The sequence below is a fragment of the Hemitrygon akajei genome, chromosome 16 (genome assembly GCF_048418815.1).
Source record: "Hemitrygon akajei chromosome 16, sHemAka1.3, whole genome shotgun sequence".
NCBI classification, from domain to species: Eukaryota; Metazoa; Chordata; class Chondrichthyes; order Myliobatiformes; family Dasyatidae; genus Hemitrygon; species Hemitrygon akajei.
This window is the reverse complement of record NC_133139.1, coordinates 1,744,983-1,767,836: the sequence shown is the minus strand read 5'-3', so window position 1 is coordinate 1,767,836 and position 22,854 is coordinate 1,744,983. Positions and strand designations below refer to the sequence as shown.

Here is a 22,854-nt window from a genome sequence, read left to right as displayed (position 1 = left end):
CGTTCCTCCATCAGCAACGAGCAGGTAGTCCAGTGCCATTCGGTTCTGCAGGGCGACCATCCTGACAGCTGTCAGTTCTGCCGCCGTTCGGGTGAGGGCATCCTCCGTGTGTTGCAGTGCCACTGCCGTCTTGTTGGCCAGAGTCTCGAGCACACTGGTCATCTGGATCACCTCCCGGGACAGCCGGGCCGTACCATAACTGGGAAAGGCTATCATCCAGGATCTCTCTGCCTTTGTAATGGCCCTCTTGTTCCGGTGGCCGCTGTACGCCGGATGCTCCCCAAGGTCATTCAGGGGGTGGATGAAGGGCACCACATATGCTGGAAAGCAGCAGCCATACCAGCTCGTGGGGAGCCACGGGTAGGCGCGGTGGCCGCAGATCCAGTGGGTCCCGTTTAGAGTCCAGGGAGCTCCCAGCTTAGCGGCATCGTCGGCAGTGGTCACTGGGACACCCGGGTACCAGTTCCGCTGACAGTTGCTGTGACCAACGGAGAAGTTAGAAGTGTGCGCATTGCGGAGTCTGCACCAGCATTCGTTAGGTATACTCAGTGGCTGTGGAATAACTCTGAGGGTGGGGACTCGGGTGGAGGTCAAATTGTAGGGAGGGAAATACCAGTTCCTGAAGCACCCACCCCATCGGGGGTCAAGGGAAGAGATGTTGTGGAGTGGGGAGGAGAGTGGGGAATATGCTGCCGCCAATAGCCCAGGAGCCCCACGAATCTCTGTGTGTCAGTTTTATTGGAGGGGACGGCAAGATTTAAAATTTTATTTTTGGCGGCATCGGGTATGCTTCTGTGCCCGGAGTTCCATTGTACTCCAAGGAAAATGACACCCTGGCTGGGGCCCTGTATCTTTTCCATATTAATGGCCCAGCCCCATCCCCTGAGGGATTCGATTAGCATGTGAAGGGCCTTTGACACAATGGTCTCAGAAGGACCTTAGAGAAGGATACCGTCTATATAATGTGCAATCGAAATCTCCGGTGGGAATTGGATGTTGTGTAAATCGCGGGAGACAAGGCCATGGCAGATAGTGGGGCTGTGAATGTAGCCTTGGGGCAGGCGATTAAATGTGTATTGTCTGCTATCCCAAGTAAAGGCAAACTGGTCTTGGCTATCTGAGTGCAGGGGAATCGAGAAAAATGCATTCGCTAAATCGACAACAGCGTACGAGGGTTTATGGGGACGGCCTGCGATGTCTTCAATAAGGGTGACAATGTCAGGTACAGCGGCGGCAAGGGGAGGGGGGGTGCAGCCTTGTTCAATTGCCTATAATCAACGGTCATCCGCCAGGAGCCGTTCCTCTTATGGACGGGCCAAATGGGGCTATTGAAAGGCGAGGCAGCGGTTCTAATAATTCCCTCCCGTAACAGGGCTTGAATGGAGTCTGCGATTTCTTGGCGACCCCTGGCATTCTGTACTGACTGTTACAGATGATCTTGGAGGGAGGGGGAATAACAATTGGCTCCCACTTAGCCGCCCCGATGACAATAATGGCTCGCGCGATGCCGAAGGTGAACTTGCCCCTGTTTGTTTCAAGTGATTGTCCCTTTAAAACATTGATCCCGAGGATACATTCCGGGGCGGAGGCAATAAGGACTTGTACATGTCTGGGGGAATGGTTGCCTATGGCTAGGCGAAGGGTGACCTCCCCAGCTGGTAACAGGGAGCCCACCAGTCCCTCTATCTGCATGTCCGTACCCCTCCATAAGGCAGGATTGCCTGGGATAATTGTGTGCTGGGCACCTGTGTCGACAAGCGCCATCCACCTCTGTGTTTCCCTTTCTCCAATGTACTGTGACAGGTATATGTGGCCTCAGGTCCCCCGGGCGGGAAAGGGCGAGAGAGCAAATGCGCCAGGGGCCCTGGCCTTCATCCTATGGGAGGGGGGAAGAGGGCTGCCACGCCGGGGTTGAGGCACTTTGCTGGTGGAGGTGGGACATTTCCTGCCTGACGAGCTGTCTGAGTTCTGCTTCGAGGGCCTTCGAGACAGTTTCAGGCAGGGAATGCGCGGAGCGTGGCTTGGTGTGGGTGGTCTTTTTGTAAGTAGTCTTCCCCCTGCAATGCTCCTTCCACAGGGCATATAGGCTGGGGGTGGGGATGCCATCTATCTGGTTACGATCCACCCCTGCATGCAGCAGGTCCGTGTACAGCTGCCTGCGTGTATATCTGAGAGGGATAGTGTCTAGGGCCCTTGTCTCGGTCTTCCGGACCTGCATAGGTGCCCCCCTCTGCATATATTCTAATCCCTCCAGGAGGGTGATGGCATCCTGTATGGTCCTACCGCTAGCTGGTGCCATGAGGGGCAGGATTACCGACTTCAGATCGGGGCGTGCGGTAGTGACCAAGTATCCCGCTAGGGCACCGGTCACTCGTGTGTTTTCATGGAAGTTACGGTCACAGGCACCTTGATAGATGCCGTTGACCAGTGCCCATTCCCTGATAACCCGGGTGCCCTCACTGACCATACCCCATTGCGGGCGCATGTGTAGATCCCACTCCAGAAGTGTGGGATAGCGAGCTCGTACCGCGGTCACTACCCGATCCCACAGGGTTGTGCCGTTGCGGATTTCTGCTTGTGGCGCCCGCAGCGCATTGTTTATGCTCTGCTGGTCAGAGAGGCTTCCCAGGGCGCTTGCCTCCTGATGGGAGAGGCTGAGGTTGGGCCCCCCTCGTCCCACAGCCGGAGCAGCCAGGCCGCGAGGTGCTCGCCTGGTCGTTGGCGGTAGCGATCCACCAACTGGGTCAGCTCCTTGGGGGAGAAGTCCCGGGTCTCCGTGTTCTCGGAGTGACTAGGGGAAGGTCCGGCCATCTTCCCCTCGTTCCCTTCCTCCCTGCGGTGAACCTGGGACCGCGTGGTGACGGGTCGGGCATGTTGGAGCTCGGGTGAGAAGTCCCGGGTCTCCGTGGTCTCGGAGTGACTAGGGGAAGGTCCGGCCATCTCCCCCTCGTTCCCATCCTACCTGTGGTGAACCTGGGACCGCGTGGTGACGGGTCGGGCATGTTGGAGTTGGGGAAGGGTGGTTGTGGGACCTTGGTTCCTCAGGCACCCTCTCGTCGTCACTATCCAGCCAGATGTCCCCATCCCCCAGCCATGCGTCCAGCTTGTCGCCACACTGGACAAAGTCTCGAATCTTTAATGGGTCCGGCTGCCAGCCAGACCTACGGGCTGCCCTCGCCTGCTGAAGTTTTATGAGGCGACAGGCAAGTTCAGTTCCCCTAACTTCAAGGTCATTGGCTCGGGCCTGGGCAGCCTGTGCTGCTTCCTTCAGCGTGCAACAACGCTAACTGAGGTCTTCAATTTCCCTGTCCTTCTGACCACACAAGTGCTGCAGGTGATCAGTAATTCTAACCTGGCGTCTCAGCAGGGACGCAAACAACCAGAAGGCACCCCTTTGACTCCCCTTGGCTTTGGGGAACCCTGATTCCTTCAGGAGGGAGACCACATGATGGCCCAGCTTCTCTCCACGGGGCTCTAACTGCTCAGACCAGTCCACTGGTTTTCCGTGGTCTGCCAGCATGCTGTCCAGACTCTCAAATCCCTCCCTTTCATCAGCCCACCCGGGGATCTTATCCTGGGTGCCTGCACTGGCTTTCTTCCCCTTTTTCCAGAACATTATCCCCTGTGCTTGTGTCCAGCCAAAACCTATGAGACCCTGCTCCGCAGCGCCAAATGTTGTGATGGAAGATAACTGGTTCTTTGAGTCTCAACAGTAGAGGCCTGGACACACACAGTTTTAATAATAAGGAATTTATTTACAAGGGGAAGTCGGGTCAACACAAACAACTACAATACACGGAGCGGTGTGGGGACAGGGTACAGTTACACATACAAAGAACAAGGGAAAAGCACTACAACAACTATCCCCCTTGACCTTGGATAGCCGCGGCTCCCTTACCAGGACAAACGATAGACCTTCCCAAACATAAATCAATGCACTTACCTTCAATGAGGTGGTCTGTAAGAGAGGGCAAGCCAAGGACAAGTCTCACCTTTTAAAGCATGGGGCTGGGCGAGATAATCCAGTTAAGGTGACTAATAATTTAGGTGTGCAATCAACCACATGTTGATTGGCATGTGGTGTGTCCTCCGACCAGCCAGGTGGCAGTGCATCTGTCACGTGGCCGGTATCTCTGGATACAGCATATTTCACTGTTTAATTAGAATGAGCCATTTTGTTTTTGTTATTCTTTACTAACCCTTCAGTTAAGATTCATAAATATAATTACTTTAATTGCATGCAGTGTACTATCTGTTATTTTGTGGCGTTAATTTGTAACAGGGTAGCAAATGACACAGCAACCACACAAACCGGAGTTTGGATGGGATCGAGTGTGCTTCCATCTCATGACTTACACAGCCAAGGAAACTGGGGTGTTTCAACTGTTTGGAGCCCTGAATAGCAGTGAGGGAGGAGGTGTAGGGGCAGATGTAATGGTTGTTCCGCTTGCAAGGATAAGTACCAGGAGGGAGATCAGTGGGGAAGGACGAATGGACAAGGGAGTGGGATAGGGAGTAATGCCTGAGTAAAGCAGAAAGTTGGGGGGGGCGGGGGGGAGAGAAAGACGTGCTTAGTGGTGGGATCCCGTTGGAGATGGTGGAAGTTCTGGAGAATTATGTGCTGGATACGGAGGCTGGTGGCTTGGTAGTTGAGGATGAGGAACCCTATCCCTGTGAGTGTGGCAGGAGGATGGGGGCAAGAGCAGATGTATTGGCTAGCGGAGGAATGGAGCACCTTACAGCTCCTTTGGTATGGTCGTACCTCCACCCTACCACTGTCAACACGCACTTTTGCAATGACATATTTAGAAACTTTTTGCTGTAAGCATGGTGTAGTGTCTAATGGCTGCACGCTTATGTGATTGACTCTAGTTAGAAACGGTTTGGCAACAGTCTCTTATCCTAATTAAGCGGCATAGTGTCCAAAGTAAGTGAAAGGAATCTTGGCTATTTTCTCAATTAGTTTTTGTTCTTGTTAAGAGTTGTCCCAAATAAGACCATAAAACATAGCACAAAAAAGTAGCATAAAAGCCAAGTCCAACAGGCTCCGGGACAGCTTCTTCCACCAGGCGATCAGACTGATTAACTCATGCTGATATAATTGTATTTCTATGGTATATTGACTGTCCTGTTGTACACACTTTTTATACAAATTACTCTAAATTGCACATTGCACATTTAGACGGAGACGTAACATAAAGATTTTTATTCCTCGTATATGAAGGATGTAAGTAATAAAGTCAATTCAATTTTACTATTTTGTCATTTCAGTATTCCTTTGTTTTTGGAATTCATCTATCCTGCACTTTCCTCATTTTTTCCAGAAACTCATGTTAGCACTTCCTTCCAATTTACTTTGATCAACTCCTCTTGCATACCAATGTAATTTCCCTTACTCCACTGAAATACTGCTACATCAGGCTGTACTTTCTCTCTATAAAATTTCAAGTTGAACTCAGTCATTTTGTGATCACTGTCTCCTAAAGGTTCTTTTACCTTAAGCTCCCTAATTGCTTCCAGTTCATTACATAACACCCATTCAAGTATAGCTGATCCCCTAGTTGGCTCAACGACAAACTGCTCTAAGAAGCCATCTCATAGGCATTCAACAAACTCACTGTCTTGAGATTCATTACCAATCTAATTTTCACAATCTACCAGCATGTTAAAATTTCCCATGACTATCATAACATTGCCCTTTTGATATGCCTTTTCTGTTTCCTGTTGTAATCTGTGGCCCACATCCCAGCTTCTGTTGGGGGGCCTGTAAATTAACTGCCATCAGGGTCCTTTTACCCTTGCAGATTCTTAACTCACAAGTATTCAACTTCTTCCGAACCAAAGTCACATCTTTCTACTGATTTGATGCCATTCTTTATCAGTAGAGCCATGCCACCCCCTTTGCCAACCTTTCTAATCCTCCGATACAATGTGTAGCCTTGGATGTTCAGCTCCCAACTACAACCATCCTTCAGCCATGAATCAATGATGGCCATAACATCATACCTGAGAATCTGTAATAGTGCAACAAGATCATCCTCCTTGTTTCTTACACTCCATGCATTGAGATAAACAGCTGTCCCAATTAACTCATGGACCTATTAATCAGAATCCAGTGTATATCTTTTCTCAAGTGAGGAGACCATTACAGCACGCAGTACTCCAAGTGCGGCCTCACCAGTACCCTCTATGGTTGCAGCATAACCTCCCTGCTCTTAAATTCAATCCCTCTAGCAATGAAGGCCAACATTTTATTTGCTTTCTTGATAACCTGCTGTACCTGCAAACCAATCTTTTCTGATTCACACACAAACACTCCCAAGTCTCTGCACAACAGTTGGCTGCAAGCTTTCACCATTTAAATAATAATCTGTTCTATTTTTCCTTCCAATGTGGATGACCTTGCATTTACCAATGTTGCATTCCAACAGCCCATCCCTGCTCACTCACTTAACCTATCTTGATCTCTCTGCAGACTCTCCCCATTCTCTGCACAACTTGATTTAAACTCAATTTCAAGAAGTTTTGTTGTAAAACTAATGGGCCACTTCTGGAATATTGTACACAGTTCTGATTGCCTTATTATTAGGAAGGATGTGGAGGCTTTGGGGAGGGTGCAGAAGAGGTTTACCAAGATACTACCTGGATTAGAGGGCATGTGTTACAAAGAGAGGTTGGACAAACTTGGGTTGTTTCTCTGGAGTTGCAGAGGCCGAGGGGAGATCTGATAGAGGTTTATAAGATTATGAGAGGCATAGATAGTGAGAGCCAATATCTTTATCCTAGGGTTGAAATGTCTAAAACTAGGAGGATGCATTCATGGTGAGAGAGGGAAATTTCAAAGGGGATGTCAGGGGCAAGTTTTTTTTTAACCAAGGGTGGTGGGTGCCTGGAATGCCACTGTCTGGGGTGATGTTAAATGCAAATATATTAGGGACTTTAAAAAGTGATGTTTAGATAGCTACATGAATGTGAGGAAAGTGGAAGGATATGGACATTGTGTCGGCAGAAGAGATTAATCTAATTGGTTGAGCACAACATTGTGTTCCTGTGCTGTACTGGTCTACGTTCTAGTGTCATCAGCAAACTTAGGAATGCTTCCAAATGATTACTGTATATCCTGAATAGTGGTGGCCATGGCACCAACTCCGGTGTCACTGTGCTCACCACTGACTGCCAACCAGGAAACACCTATTTATCCTGAAGTGAGTATCAAAGTGCTGCGCTTTGGGGAAGAAGTGAATGATATTTCGATCCTAGGTGGGTTTACCTGATATCCCTTGTCAATGTAATCAGGGAAAGCAGGAGCTTGTTTCCAGTGTCCTTGCACAAGACTCATCCCTCAGTCACTTTTCATTGCCGTCTTGTGGGATCTTGCAGAGCACACTGATCTCAGGACAGCTGTAGTGGGGTCACCTACCTCTTTGTAGACTAGATTTGGAGGGGGTGGAGACAGATACATGAGTCAGTGTCTCAGTTCATCCCCAGCAGCTGCCTAACAGGTTTGATCTCTGGGCTTTTGCCAGAGAAACACAGGGACCAATTCAGTAAAGGACACTGTTTGGTCTCCCAGCACCTTGAGATATCCCTAAGGGAATGCTGCCGACTTGCACATTCCAGGCTGTTGGAGGACATGCTGGGAGACGCACTGATGCCTGGTGCAAATAATGCGTAGGCTCTGTGGGGAAGGATCATTGTCTGGGCTCCTTCAACTACTGCACATGGAGGGGCTGAGTTGGGAGGGTAACCCCCTGAGACATTGAAAGGTGTATCACTTCAGGGGGCACATGAATGCCAGTTGTGCTGTTTTAAAGAACAGTGTGAACTACTGAACAAATGCCAAGAATTTAGCACTGGTGATTGTTTGTAGCTGTTTTATTTATAACCAAACTTTATTCAAATACAAAAATTGTGCAACTTGGTTTTTTCTTGATACACAAGTGACAACACTTCAAAGTAAATTTATTATTGAAGTACATATATGTCACCATACGAGTGAGTGAGGGCCTCTGTCGGTCAGAGTTTACCATGGATATTGCGTCCTATATGTCTAGATATGCAAGCCTGGGCAATATGATATGGAGAGCAAACTGTTGCCCATGTAGCAAGCTCCCCCTCTCCACGCATCTGATGAACCCAAAGGTATGGCAGAGACCGATACCGTTTGGTACCCAAAGAGTCACAGGAGTTGCCAGTCAGCGTTGAACTCAATGTAGGACAGCCGTAGGGATTCCAGTTCTGGAATTTTCCCTCGGAGTTTACTCCCAAAGCTCTCCCCGTAAGTAGGTATAGCCGCAAGGCAGTGGAGGTTTGAGATTAGAGCTTTTCTTCTAGATGAACTGCCTGTCATGGCTGACGAGCCCCATTTGCCCAAAGTGACTAGTTTTAAGGCACCAGTAACCGGCCTTTGTCCCTTCTCCTGTCAGTAGAAACGGTTCTTCTGGGTTCAGTAGCTAAGCCACACGTGAAGGCCAGAAACTGGACTTGGTTGTCAGAGGCTATTTGAGGCAGATGCCATTGGGAGCATTTGATAGGTAGCAGGAGTTTTTTCCCATTAACCCCCACACCCCCCATAACAACATTAAGGAGCAACATGTCACCATATACAAAACTAACATCCATTTTCTTGCAGGCATTCCCAGTAAGTACAAAGAAAGACAATACAATGAATAATAACACACACAAAATGCTGGTGGAACACAGCAGGCCAGGCAGCAACTGCCTGGCCTGCTGTGTTCCACCAGCATTTTATGTGTGTGGTTGTTTGAATTTCCAGCATCTGCAGATTTCCTCGTGTTTGCTCAATACAATGAATGAACAATTAGACACAAAGACAAATAACCAAGGTGAAAGGAAGAAAAACTACAATTACAAATAATTAGATAAATGATATTGAGAACTTGAGTTAAGAGTTCTTGAAAGTGAGACCTTAGGTTGTGGAATCAGTTCAGAGTTATGGTGAGTGAAGTCATCTGTGTTAGTTCAGGTGCCTGGTGGTTTAGGGTAATGACTGTGCCTGAACGTGGTGGTGTGGAACCTCTATCTCCTGTACCAACTCCCTCATGGTAGTATGGGATGACAACGTGGACTGGATGGTGTGGAACCTGTATCTTCTGTACCTCCTCCCTCGTGGTAGTATGGGACGAGAACGTTGGCTGGCTGGTGGGGTCCTTGATGGATGCTACTTTGTTGTGACATTGCTTCACGTAAGTGTGTCCAATGGTGGGGAGGACTTACCTGTGATGCTCTGGGCTGAACCCATTATGTCGCAATAACTGAGTGACTTTCAGTTCTTTGAGCCAGCCAGTAAAGCATGGGAGAGGTGCTATGGGGGTGCTGTGTTAAGTGGGAAGTACTGACTGCTGCCCTCAGCTGGCAGAGGACAGGACAGACGGAAGAATGTGTAAGTGCTGGCTGGTTAACTGTGGCGTGTGAGTTGCTGAGTTATGTTCTCGTTCCTTTTCAGTGCTATGGATGAGGGGAAAAGAAGTGGCCCTCACTGTGAGGACGAGAGACCAGGAGCTGGGGCAGGGGGTCCAAGGGAGACTGACCACCCACTGCCATACAGGAATGGGGATCACCACCAGGACCAGAAAACCTCTTCAAACAACACCACAAGGAGGGAGCCCCCAGCGATGACTGCACTGAACAACTTAATGCAGATAAAGTGTGCAGCTCCTGAGGTCACCGAGCATGGGGAACAAGTTATAACAATCCGCCTCGTGAATGTCTTGGATCCGGTCTCTTCCAGCTCGAGACACGTTTCTGTCCCAGGCAATGGTAGGTCAGAGGCGTCTGGGAGAGAGGAAAGAGTATTGTTGGAAGAGAGAGACATGGGTGGCTGTAAGGTCATGTGGGAGGTGGGGATAGGTGAAACATTGGGACAGCTGGAAGGGGTTTGGAACTCCACCATGGATGGTCCCCAGCCCAGCTGGGAGGGTTGGGTACAGGGCTAGCAACCCCATCCCACAAAAACCCAGAGCTACAGAAACACCAACAGAAGTTCCAAAGACCTCATCCCTGGGAGAGGAAGGATCTTAGAAGATGGGCTACACCTGGGGACAAATTGACCAAGAACACAAGTCTTTGTTGAGCTGCTGTCGGTGGTCAATGCCCCATTAAGGGTGATGGGTTTATGAAGAAGTAGAAAAAGAGGCTGGGAACTTTGGGAATCAGACCATAAGACATAGGAGCAGAATTAAGCCACTTGGACAATTGAGTCTGCTCAGCCATTCCATCATGGTTGATTATTATCCCTTTCAACCCTATTCTCCTGCTTTCTCCCTGTAATCTTTAATGCCCTGACAAATCAAGAATCGATCAACCTCCAGTTTTAATATCAGAATCAGAATCTGGTTTAATATCACTGGCATATATCATGATATATATTGTTACTTTGTGGCAGCTGTACATTGTAATGTTTGGTAATACAGACAATAAATTATAAAATAAGTAGTGCAGAAAGGGAGGAAATGTACTGAGGAAGTGTTCATGGGTTCACCGTCTACTCAGAACTCTGGTGGCAGAGGGGAAGATGTTCCTGAAATTTTTAGGCTGCTGTACATCTTCCTTTTTGGGAGCAATGAGAAGAGGGATGTCCTGGGTGATGGGAGTCCTTAGTGATGGATGCCACTTTATAACTTTCTCCAGCTTTTTCTGATCCTGTGCAGGGGCCTTTCCATAGCAGATGGTGATGCAACCTGTTAAAATGCTTTTCAAAGTACATCTGTAGAAATTTGGGAGAGTGTTTGAAATACAAATTCTTCTTAAACTACTAATGAAAGGTAGCTGCTGTTGTGCTTTCTTTGAAATTGTTTCAATACTTTGGGTCCAGGATAGATCCTCAGAGATGTTAGCACTCAGGAGCTTCCTTTTCTTAAACACAAAGTACACTGCAGATGCTGGGGTCAAAGCAACACGTACAACATGCTCAAGGAACTCAGCAGGTCTGGTAGCATCCGTGGAAACAGTCAGTGTTTCGGGACGAAGGGTCTCGGCCTGAAACATTGACCGTTTTCACGGATGTTGCCCGACCTGCTGAGTTCCTCCAGCGTGTTGTACATATAGCTTCCTTTTCTTTCCACTTTCCACGTTCACCCTTTCCACTTCTGATCCCTTGATGAGGACTACTGTGTTTTCCCTCGCCTTATCCTTCCTGAAGTCCACAATCAATTCTTTGATCATACTGATGTTGAGTGCAAGGCTGTTGCTGTGACATCTGTCAACCAGCTGATCTATCTCGCTCCTGTCTGCCTCCTTGTTGCCATCTGAAATCCTGCCATCAATAGTTGTGTATAACAGGGACTCCAAACCTGGGGTCCATGGACCCCTTGCTTAATGGTATTGGTCCATGGCATAAAAACGTTTAGGTACCCCAGGTGTATAATATACCCAATGATTTGGCCTCTTTTCCCATCTCTGCCATCTTTTCATGTTAAATGTCAATGATTAGGATGATGGAATCAGTAGTTTTGTGACACTTGAGGGCCCAGAGCAGGAACTGAAGCACACGCTGTGACAGGGCAGCATCTGGGGGGATGTAGTTGTCAGTGGTGTGGAGGGAGAAGCCCTGTGTCAGTCTGTCCACCACCCCTTCCCCTCAAACCAGAAGTTTGTTCCTGGAAACAGTTGTTTCTTTGGGATCTCGATACAGATGTGATCTTAAACAAAGTTTCGGGCCGTGCTGCAACAATAGTCTGCGTTTGTAGAGTTACTGTAACAGCGAGGATCCAATGGAGAGGTTGAAACATTGCCCGGATGATGGGCCCAGGCTCCAAATCCTCTGGGCTAGGCTGCCCATCTCCAGGGGTTTACCAGAGATGACGAGTATTGTTTACCAGTAGTGGGCAGAGATCCGGCCTCTGTTGGGAGTCTGGTCAGGGGTGGAGCTGTGATTCTGCTTCTGTTGGAAGAGCAGGACGTTGTGTATCTCTGGGTCTGTGATCCATTGGGCTGGGTGCTGACAGAGTGTCTCCCCAGCCCTCTGTGCACTGACTCCCCCCAACCCATCTTGTGTCTGTCTCTACAGTGCTGTGTCTGTGCACTGACCTGTCACCACATCCCTGTGTCTGTGTCTTTGACCTCCCCCTCGGGGATTCTGCTCTTTCATCAGAAGCTACTGCCACACCGTTGTTGCCCCGGGACAAAGCGAGCCCCTCTCACAAGTTCGCCACAGCACTCACCAACCGACAACGAGGGAATGAACCTTCGTCCGTCCCGGCCAACTTGGACAGTGAGTACCCACAGACGGTTGGTCCCTAAAACTCCCCCCCCCCCCCCCCTCCCCATATGTGCCTGCGGTCAGAGATGTGTTGGATGGCACTGATGTTCAGCACTGGGGGTTGGGGGTGGGATGTGATGTATACAGCCCCAAGGTTCTGCGTAAAGCCTGCTGCACATTACCTTATGATTCAGCATCTGGGCGGGGCTTGTTCTGCATGGATGCAAGGTGCGGCATTGTGCTTAGACAGCAGGTTTGGGCAGAGCTGAGCATGCACAGCTCTGGGTTTGTTAGAGATTGCTTTACATAGCCCCAAGGGCTGGTGTAACACGGCCCCGGGGCAGAGTACAGACGTGTTGCGAAGGGTGGGGATGTGGGTTCTAACACCAGGTTGTTGGCGGGGGGGTCTGAGTATTAATGATTACTCTGCGTTTGGGCTGAGTCTGGAAGGAGAGATTTAACTGAAGTGGATATGGGCCAAGTCTTTTTAAAATCTGACTGTCCCATGACCCCATTGCTCAGAATGACCAGTGCATTTCCTGCTTCGCAGCTCTGTCCATTCATCAGTTAGCGGCACAGGGAGATCTTTCCCAGCTCAGTTCCTGCCTGCAGCAAGGTGAGTGACAATATCATCTCGAGCTGAATTCTTGTGATCACACCATCACTGGGAATTTTCATCAAGTCCTGGAGTTGAAAATACTGCACTTTGATAACTCGGGTAATGAGGCTTTCCTGGTGCAGTTGTAGGAAGCTCTCAGTCGGGTGGTGTGGAAGTTGTGGCAAGGCAAGGGTTGAGATGAGGTCCAGGCAAGTTTAGTTTACAGGTGGTGTGCAGACAGTCCAGGCAAGAAAGATCTTTGAAAAGCATAGCTTTCCTCTACATAGTAGGGTACCAGAGCCATATGTCAAGACATTATTGAGGAGGCGTGCAGTGCTGTAACAGGTAAGTTACTAGTTCAGTGTCCAGCAGTCTGGACAGTTGTCAATCGTGGAATTAGGCACATGGAAACAGGTGACTAAGGTGCCTACAGCTTTAGCAATCAGAATTCAATTCCTGCTGCTGTCTGTAACATGTTTGTACATTTTCCCCATGTCTGGTTGTTCCAGTGTCTTCCCACATGACAGCATGAAAAAGACTTACAGGTTAGGCTGTGAGCTGTGGTCAAGCAGTGTTGGCACTGGAAGCATGGCAACACTTGGCAGGCTCCCCAAGCGCATCCTCAGACTGTATTGGTCATTAATGCAAACCACGTACTGTATTTCACAGTACATACAACAAATAAAGCTAATCCTTAATCTTCCTGGGTTCATCCCCAGGTCCATTTCCCTCTAAACATTTCTTAAGGCAATAAAAACAAACTCTTGACTGTGCTGTGGCCCTTGTTCGTTGTTTGCTTGCACTAGGCTTCCTCTGTAAGAGTAACTGTAGCATATATTCTACAATCTGCTATTGTCTTTTCCTTTCTAATACCTCTACATACATGTTTTGAGTTGATCTGTCTGGATTGCAAGCTAAGTGAAGTTATTCATTATATCTCAGTATATTTGATAACAGTAAACCAATTACCAATGATCATCTGTTCAAATCCCAGCACACCAGTTGGTCAGTTTAATTCAGGTGTGAGGGAACTCTGTAACTCAGCCTCTGGGGTGGAGAATTCCAAAATTCCCATTCCCTCTAGCTGAGGGAATTTCTCACCACCTCGGTCCTAAACCACCTCCCTTTTTTCTGAGACTGTGATCCTGGGTTCTAGATCTGCCATGATCTTAATGACAGAATGTACTCAGAGGCCCAGATATCCTCCTCCCCCCATGTATTACCAATGCTCTTTTTCCTGTGATTAAGGTGATGGTCTTTGACTTCAGTTGGTCTCTGACCCCATTGGTAGAGGGTGAGATTTTAAAGTTTAGTTGTCTTAAAGAACTGAGTGAGAAATTTTCAATTTGTTCCATAAATGCAAAGTCAAAGTAAATTTATTATTGAAGTACATATATGTCACCACATTCAACCTCGAGATTTATTTTCTTGTGGGCATTCACAGGAAAATAGAATGCAATAGCTTATGAAAAGCTGTAAGTAACAAGGACTGACAAACGACCAGTATGCAAAAGACAAGTTATGTAAATAATAATAATATAAATAAATAAATAAGACTGAGAACGTGAATTGTAGAGTCCTTGAAAGTGAGTCCATAGGTTGTAGAGTCAGTTCAGAGTAGAGGTGAGGTGAAGTTGTCCACGCTGGTTCAGGAACCTGATGGTTGTAGGGTCATAACTGTTTCTGAACGTGGTGGTGTGGGACCTAAAGCTCCTGAATTTCCTGCCCAGTGGTGGTAGCAAGAAGAGAGCATGGCCTGAATGGTGGGGAACTTTGACGGAGGTTGCTTTCTTGTGACAGCGCTTCTTGTAGATGTGCTCAGTGGTGGGAGAGAGCTTTTCCTGTGATAGACTGGGTCCCTGCGGATGGAAACAAACATCTGAGAAGTGTCTGGGTGTACGCTTGTTTACCCATAGAGGATCTTGTTGGATGTTGTGACAGAGTGCCTGCTGCTTGCTGTGGATTACTGGGACAGAATGGTCTCTTTTGATCCAATACCGTGCGCTACACTACTATTAATTTTGAACGTTTCTAATACAAAATATATTGATGGATTTAAAGTGGACTTTAACTGATGTCTGGTTGAATAGTAGAAGAGGTCTGAGGTGTGAATGGTGTAAATGTGTGTTGCTGTTGCCCCGTCCCTATTTATTCGATAGCTACTAACCTCATTGACTGACAGTAACCACTTGCTCTTCAATATTTGTTTTTTTTTACCAGTTAGTGCCAGGACAGAGAGGTTTGCTGGGCTGAGTTTGGTCACGGTTAAAAACTACTGCTTACACCAGCTTTCTCCTCTGTCTGTCAGGGAGCTCGCTACTCAACGCGCCAGACGAGCGGGGCTTCACACCACTAATGTGGGCTGCAGCGTTTGGAGAGATCGCTGTCGTGAGGTTTCTGCTGGAGATGGTGAGACCACAGGAACAGAATCAGGGATTCCACCACACAGCATTTTAAAGGAAATTTGCCCATTCCAAGTCCTGCATTCTGATACTGAAATTGCCCTTCACCCTAAGCCATGCCTTGATTTCTGGACCATCCATACCTTGTTGCATTAACTAGTTTGGAGTTCACTCCCCACGTCCTCCCTAAAGAGTCTCATGTCTTCCCTGTGAATGGTGGGTTTCCTCCCAGAGTCAAAAGATGTTCCAGTTAGAAGGTCAATTGGTCTTTGTAAATTGTTCGAGGATTGCCCTAGGGTTAAATGGGGGTTGTTAGCAGCACAGTCCAAAAGGCCTTTTCCATGCCATATTTCTAAATAAAAAATAATATCCTTGTGTTTGCTGTCTTCATGATGTTCCACTGACACTTTAACCACATTCCCTAAGGTCAGGTCCAATACCACCCTTCCCTAGTCGGAATATCTACCTGTGGTTTAAAAACCTCTCCTTGATCTGCTTTAAAAATGCCATTCTCTTTGACCCTTTTACATCAGGATGGTCCCAGATGAAACAGGTTAAGTGGAAATCTCTCACTACTGCAACCTGATTATGTCTGATTATATCCAGCTGTCTATGTGAGTGTGCATTGCAACCCCAGTATCCTGGCAGAAACATCCTACTGAGGAAACCATAATGAAGTATCATTCAGCTGATTGAGATGCTGTTGGAGTATCTACACTCCATAAACGGCCACCTGTGTGTCTCTGTTCTTAGAGCATAGAACAGTACAGCCAGGTATAGGCACTTCAGCCTATGATGTTGTTTTTAACCTACTCCAAGATCAATCCAACACTTTCCTCCTGCATACCCTACATTTTTCTTTTATCCATTTGCCTATCTAAGAGTCTCTTAAACATCCCTCATATATCTGCCCCTATCACCACCCCGGCAGCACGTTCCATGCACCCATCGCTATATGTGTTTTTAAAAAAAAAACTTCTGACATCCCCCTCTTCTTCCCTTCAATCACGCCCCCTTGTATTAGCCATTTCCACTCTGCAAAAAAGGTGCTGACTATCCACTGTATCAATGCCTCTCATCATCTTGTACACCTCTATCAAGTCACTTCTCATCATCTTTTGAACAAAAGAAGTAGGAGCAGGAGTAGCCGTCTAGCCCGTTGAGCCTGCTCCGCCATTCAATAAGAAGACTGATCTCCATCTACCTACCTTTTCCCCATAACCCTTAGTTTCCCTATCAAGCAAAAATCTATCCAACTTTGCATTAAATATATTTACTGAGGTAGCCTCCACTGCTTCATTGGGCAGAGAACTCCACAGATTCATCACCCTTTGGGAAAAACAGTTTCTCCTCAGCTCCATCCTAAATCTACTCCCCTGAATCTTGAGGCTATGTCCCATAGTTCTAGTCTCACCTACCAGTGGAAACAACTTTGCTGCCTATATCTTATCTATCCCTTTCATAATTTTATATGTTTCTATAAGATCTCCTGTCATTCTTGTGAATTCCAGTGAGTACAGTCCCAGGTGACTCAATCTCTCCTCATGGTCTAGCCGCCTCATCTCTGGAATCAACCTGGTGAACCTCCTCTGCACCGCCTCCAAAGCCAGTATATCCTTCCTCAAGTAAGAGGACCAGAACTGCACGCAGTACTCCAGGTGTGGCCTCACCAGTACCCTGTGCAGTTGCAGCATAACCTCCCTGCTCTTAAATTCAATCCCTTTAGCAATGAAGGCCAACATTCCATTTGCCCTCTTGTTAGCCTGCTACACCTGCAAACCAACCTTTTGTGATTCATACACAAGCACTCCCAAATCCCTCTGCACAGCAGCATGCTGCAACTTTTTACCATTTAAACGATAAACTGAACTTACATTTTTCCTTCCAAAATGGATGACCTTGCATCTACCAACATTGTACTCCCATCTGTCAGACCCTTGCCCACTCACTTAACCTATCTGTCTCTCTGCAGACTCTCCGTATCTTCTGCACAATTTGCTTTTCCACTCAATTTAGAATTATCAGCAAACTTGGGTACATTACACTCAGTCCCCTCTTCCAGATCGTTAATGTGCATCATGAACAGTTGTGGGCCCAGCACCGACCCCTGTGGTACACCACTCACCACTGATTGCCAATCAGATAACACCCATGTATCCCAACTCTCTGCTTTCTATTAGTTAGCCAATCCTCTATCCATGCTAATACATCACCCCCAACTCTTTCCATCCTTATCTTATGGATGTCTTTAATGTGGCACCTTATTGAATGTCTTCTGGAAATCCAAGTAAATAACTTGAGTTCAAGAGTAGAGAGGTCATGTTGCAATTAAGTTCAAGAGTAGAGAGGTCATGTTGCAACTCTACAAATCTCTGGTGAGACCACATTTAGAATATTGTGTTCAATTCTGGTCATCTCATTATATGAAGGATGTGGAAGCTATAGAGAGGGTGCAGAGGAGATTTACTGGGATGTTGCCTGGTTTGGAGAACAAGTCATATGAAGCAAGGTTAGCAGAGCTGGGACTTTTCTCTTTGGAGCGTAGAAGAATGAGAGGGGACTTGATAGAGGTCTACAAGATTATGAGAGGCATAGATAGGGTGGATAGTGAGTATCTGTTTCCCAGGGCATGTGTACAAAATTAAGGGAGGGAAGTTTAGGGGAGACATCAGGGGTAAGCTTTTTACACAGAGGGTTGTGAGTGTCTGGAATGACTTGTCAGGGATGGTGGTGGAGGCTAAAACATTAGGGGTATTTAAGAGCATCTTAGACAGGCACATGGATGAAAGAAAAATGGAAGGTTATGAGGTAGTGTGGGTTTAGTACTTTTTTAAAGGATTATTTGGGTTGGCACAACATGGAGGGCTGAAGGGCCTGTACTGTGCTGTAGTGTTCTATGGTTCTATAACATCCATGTGTTCTCCTCTATCCACTGCGCTCATTATATTCTCAAAGAACTCCAGCAAGTTTGTCAAACAGGACCTGCAATTGTCAACGGTGATCAATCCGATGTAATGAAACAAGTATCACAGTTGATTCTTTTCCGCCTTTATTAGTAGCAAGCTACGAGAGCTCCTTCTGCACTCACAGAAAATCAGACACTCGAAGTCTCTCTAAGGACGGAGATAGAGTTTTTTTAACACCATCTTTGTCACGAATGCCATCAACAGTGATAGTCTGAGACAAAAGCCACTTAATCACCTAAAACAGAGGTAAACGTACTTGACAAAGAATATTTAATCACATCAGGTGGAGGTAATCAGAAAACAGAGTATAGATTGTTACATCCTGCAAGTGAGACAAAGAGTCAGCAGGACAAATTGATCCTTTAACATCTCAATACAAAAGAATAGTCAGATCCATAGTCATTCCGGCTACTCAAATAGAGCAGAATTTAATAATAAGAGACTTTACCAAAATTAGGAAAGGAATGTAAGGAATGCCCTGCCTTATCTCCAGCTTTTGTCAAATCCAAAATGTGTGAAAACTAGGAGATGTCTTCTTTGCAGTTGCAGACATAGGCTACATCTATACTACGCCGGATAAATCCGTAACCGAAGCTTTTTCTCTTCGTTTTTACCCTCCGTCCACACTAAAATGGCGTTTTCGTCTCCTGAAACTGGAGCTTTTCAAAAACGCTTTCCAAGGTGGATATTTTTGAAAACGTTGCTCGGGCAGATCAGTGTGGATGGCTTCTGAAAACGCTATTAGACCGCAGCGCGCTATTTCATTGTTTTCTTGAATGCAACCTAACAATTTCAGAACAGATGGCAACAAGACTGAAACCAGAAGAGTTAGAAATGTATTCACCAAATACTTTGACCCATAACTTACTGAATAAATAAGTGTACTGTACTCACTTTGCCCTGTTTTCTGTCCTTGCTCATATGAAGGTGGTTTACCTATTTATGCAAGTACTTCTCTGACAATAGATGTGTTACAGCCTAATGTAACATTGTATGGAAATACAAGATAACACTGATGCAGACGTGTTTTATACATTTAACAAGGTGCTTTATTAATGCAACAGAGTTAGTCAGTTTTTCAATGTTCGTCATCAGCCGGGTCAATCTGTCCGTGAACTCTGTCGGTTGCTGCCATACACTCCAGTATTTGTTTTTTTTAGTTTTAAGTTCTCCTGCACGAGAGCCAACAGCTGTCTGTCGTTTTAAGTTTTTCTAGTCTGTAACTACACAAACGCACACTTTTACGGCGAGATTTGACACCAAACATGTCGCTTGTTTTTGGTAGATGTGTCCTGCGCATGTGCAGCAGGAGGAGATTTGCCGAAATCTCCGTTTCAGTGTGGATAGAGATATTTTCAAAAACGCATAGTGTGGACGCCTATCGTTTTTACGCGAAACTGGTGTTTTCAAAGTAATCCGGTCTAGTGTGGATGTAGCCATAGTCCGTACTTAACCCAAAGTTGAAATTTAAACACGAAATCAAAAGGTGTGAAAAGTCAGGAGACAACAGCTGCTCAAACTGCAGCCATTCTCAAACCAGAATACACAGACTCAACCTTAACCATTATTTACAGGAATCTGATACTCCCCAATTCCCTTAAAACTTTATCACTTTGCTGAATCCATGCTGTGTCCAGCTGATGGATCCATTTCTTTCCAGATGCTTCACTAGTTCTTCTTTAATGATAGCTTCAAGCATTTTCCCAACAACAGATGTTAAACTAACTGGACTATAGTTACCTGCCTTTTGCATACATCCTTTTTTTGAACAGTGGTGTGACATTTGCCGTCTTCCAATCCGTCGGGACCTGCCCAGAGTCAAGAGAATTTTGGTAAATCATCACCAAAGCCTCTACTATAACTCCTGCCATTCCTTTCATTACTCTGGGATGCATTCCATTGGGACCAGGGGACTTATCTATCTTCAGGCCCACAAGTTTGCTCAGCACTACCTCTTTAGTGATGGCTATTGTATCAAGTCCTGACCTTCCATTGCATCCACAACATCTCTTTGGCATGTTAAATGTGTCCTCCACCATGAAGACTGACACAAAATAGTCATTCAAAGCCTCGGTCATTTCCTCATTACCCAATATCAATTCCCCTTTCTCTTCCTCCAAGGAACCTACATTCACTTTAGCCACTCTTTTCTGCTTTATATAATTATAAAAAAACATTTTTATATTTTGTGCTAGTTCATTTTCATAATCTACCTTCTCTTTCTTTATTGCTTGCTTAAGGTACTTTGTTGCTTTTTAAAGTTTTCCCAATCTTCCATTTTTCCACTACTCTTGGCGACTTTGCAAGCACGAGCTTTTAGTTTGAAACCTTCTTTTATTTCCTTAGTTACCCAAGGCAGGCTCTCCCCACCCTTACTGTTCTTGCTTTTAACTGGAATATACTTTTGTTTGAGCACTGTGAAAAATCTCTTTGCAAATCTTCAACTGTCCCACCATATAGCCTGTGTTCCCAGTCTACACTAGCCAAATCCTCCCTCATCTCGTTATAGTCTCCATTGTTTAGGCATAATACACTGGTTTTAGATTGAACTATTGCACCCTCCATTTGTATGAGAAACTCAGTCATACTGTGATCACTCTTTCCAAGAGGATCCCTAACTACAAGAGATTACTATTGTTTTGGTCCTGCTTTTTAATTTAGTTCCTAGCTGCTTAAATTCCGTCAGCAGAACCACTTTCCTCGATCTACCCATGTCGTTGGTACCCACGTGGACCACGACAACTGGATCTTTCCCCTCCCACCGCAAATTCCTCTGCAGGTCAGATAAGATGTCTCAAACCCGGGCCTCAGGCAGTCAACACGGCCTTTGGGATGCTCTATCCTCGCGACGGAGAACTCTGTCTATTCCCCTGACTACACTATCCCCAATTACCACTACATTTCCCTTCTCTCCCCCCTCTTGAATGACTCCCTGAACTACGGAGCCAGAGTTAGGTTGCTCATCTTCCTACAGCCCCCACTCTCATCCACACAGTGGACAAGAATCTCAGACCTGTTGGACAAGCTCAAGGGCTGAGGCTCCTCCAGCACTGTCTCTTGGATCCCACTACCCACCTGACTCACAGTCACACCCTCTTGTCCCTAACCACAGACTGAATTTGAGGCAGCTAATCTAATGGTTGTGACTAACTCCTGAAACGGAATCCAGGTAACTCTCCCCTCTCTGATGTGCCACAGTGTTTGAAGCTCAGATTGCAGGTCATCAACTTTGAGCCCGAGTTCCTTGAGCAGCTAACACTCACTGCAGATGTGCTCACCAGGAACCACATCGTGCAGTTACAGCACATCACCTGATCCCTTTATTTAATTGGCTGTATTTTAGTGACATTTTATTCAGCCACTACCTGCTACATCCCTGTGCCTCCTCGCCAAAGCTTCGTTCCCCCTCCTCACACAGTGGCTGCTCTGCTTTGGCCTTGTTTTACTTTTATTTGCTCTTGCTAATGAATTGTGAATCGATTGGTCCACTGCTAATGTGCCGAGCCCCATGATACACTCTTTTTAAAAACTTTTCTCCCTGACATGTGCGAAGCTCACACTCTCTTCGAATTGATTGGTCTGCTGCTAATGCTTCTAAGAGAAAACCTCCAGCTCACTCAACCTCTCCTTAGTTCATGGGGAACAGTTTGGGTGGCTGCAAAGGAGTGAGCTCATCGCTGATGGGTGCAGAGGGCAGAGTCAGGTTGCCGGGAGCTGTGATCGCGTCTGTTGTTGTTGCAGGGAGCTGACCCAAGCATCCTGGCGAAGGAGCGGGAGAGCACGCTGTCTCTGGCCAGCATCCAGGGCTACACGGACATTGTCTTGCTGCTCCTTGAACATGGAGTGGACGTCAACATTTACGACTGGGTAGGCCAGTACTTGCGCCGCGTGGCCAGAGGTCATGCTGTTTCTGTTATACCATGAGGGGCTGAGCGGATTTCGTTGCTGTTCGCACCAGGAGACAAGAGCAGCTGTTTGACACGGCAACGTTCCTGCCTTTATTTGTGCCAGTTGGATTTTTACAGAGGAACTGTACGAACGATTAGATCCCCAACTCTGCACTTCAGGTTACCCACTGCGAATCTATGGGTGTGAGTTAATGAAATAATTCAGTGGTACACGCACAAGATGCTGGAGGAACTCGGCAGGTCAGACAGCATCTTGTATTTAATTCACACTTACTGCAAATGGTGAGAGATCTCAGGATCCACATTCATGGATCCCTCAACATTGCCACACAAGTTGATAGGGTTGGTTAAGAAAGTATTTACTGTGTTGTCCTTCATTAGTTGGGATTGAGTTCGAGAGGCGAGGTAATGTTGCAGCTCGATAAAACCCTGGTAAGACCACATTTGAAATATTGTGTTCAGTTCTGGTCGCCTCATTATAAGAAGGATGTGGAAGCTTTAGAGAGGGTGAGGTTTACCAGGATGTGGCCTGGATTGGAGAGCATGTCTTATGAAGATGGGTTGAGCGAGCTAGGACATTTCTCTTTGGAGTGAAGGAGGATGAGTGGTGATTTTATAGAGGTGTACAAGATGATAAGGGGCACAGATCGAGCGGACAGCCAGAGACGTGTCCCAGGGCAGAAATGGCAAATATGAGAGCACATACTTTTAAGGTGACTGGAGTAAAGTATGGGGTATGCCAGGTAGGTTTTTTTTAAGA

At 46.7% G+C, this 22,854-nt stretch overlaps 1 protein-coding gene across 3 annotated transcripts in view; it reads left to right on the top strand.

Moving 5' to 3' along the window:
* rfxank (regulatory factor X-associated ankyrin-containing protein) overlaps positions 1-22,854 on the top strand; it is a 37,308-nt gene that overhangs the window by 5,796 nt on the left and 8,658 nt on the right. For 2 of the 3 annotated variants that reach the window (XM_073068070.1, XM_073068069.1), the window contains 5 exons: positions 9,467-9,780; positions 12,113-12,232; positions 12,771-12,836; positions 15,127-15,227; positions 21,928-22,053. In XM_073068070.1, coding sequence (XP_072924171.1) covers positions 9,471-9,780; positions 12,113-12,232; positions 12,771-12,836; positions 15,127-15,227; positions 21,928-22,053 — 723 coding nt within the window. In that variant the 5' untranslated portion in view covers positions 9,467-9,470. The remainder of the gene's footprint in view (positions 1-9,466; positions 9,781-12,112; positions 12,233-12,770; positions 12,837-15,126; positions 15,228-21,927; positions 22,054-22,854) is intronic. The other variant, XM_073068071.1, reaches the window with a different exon arrangement.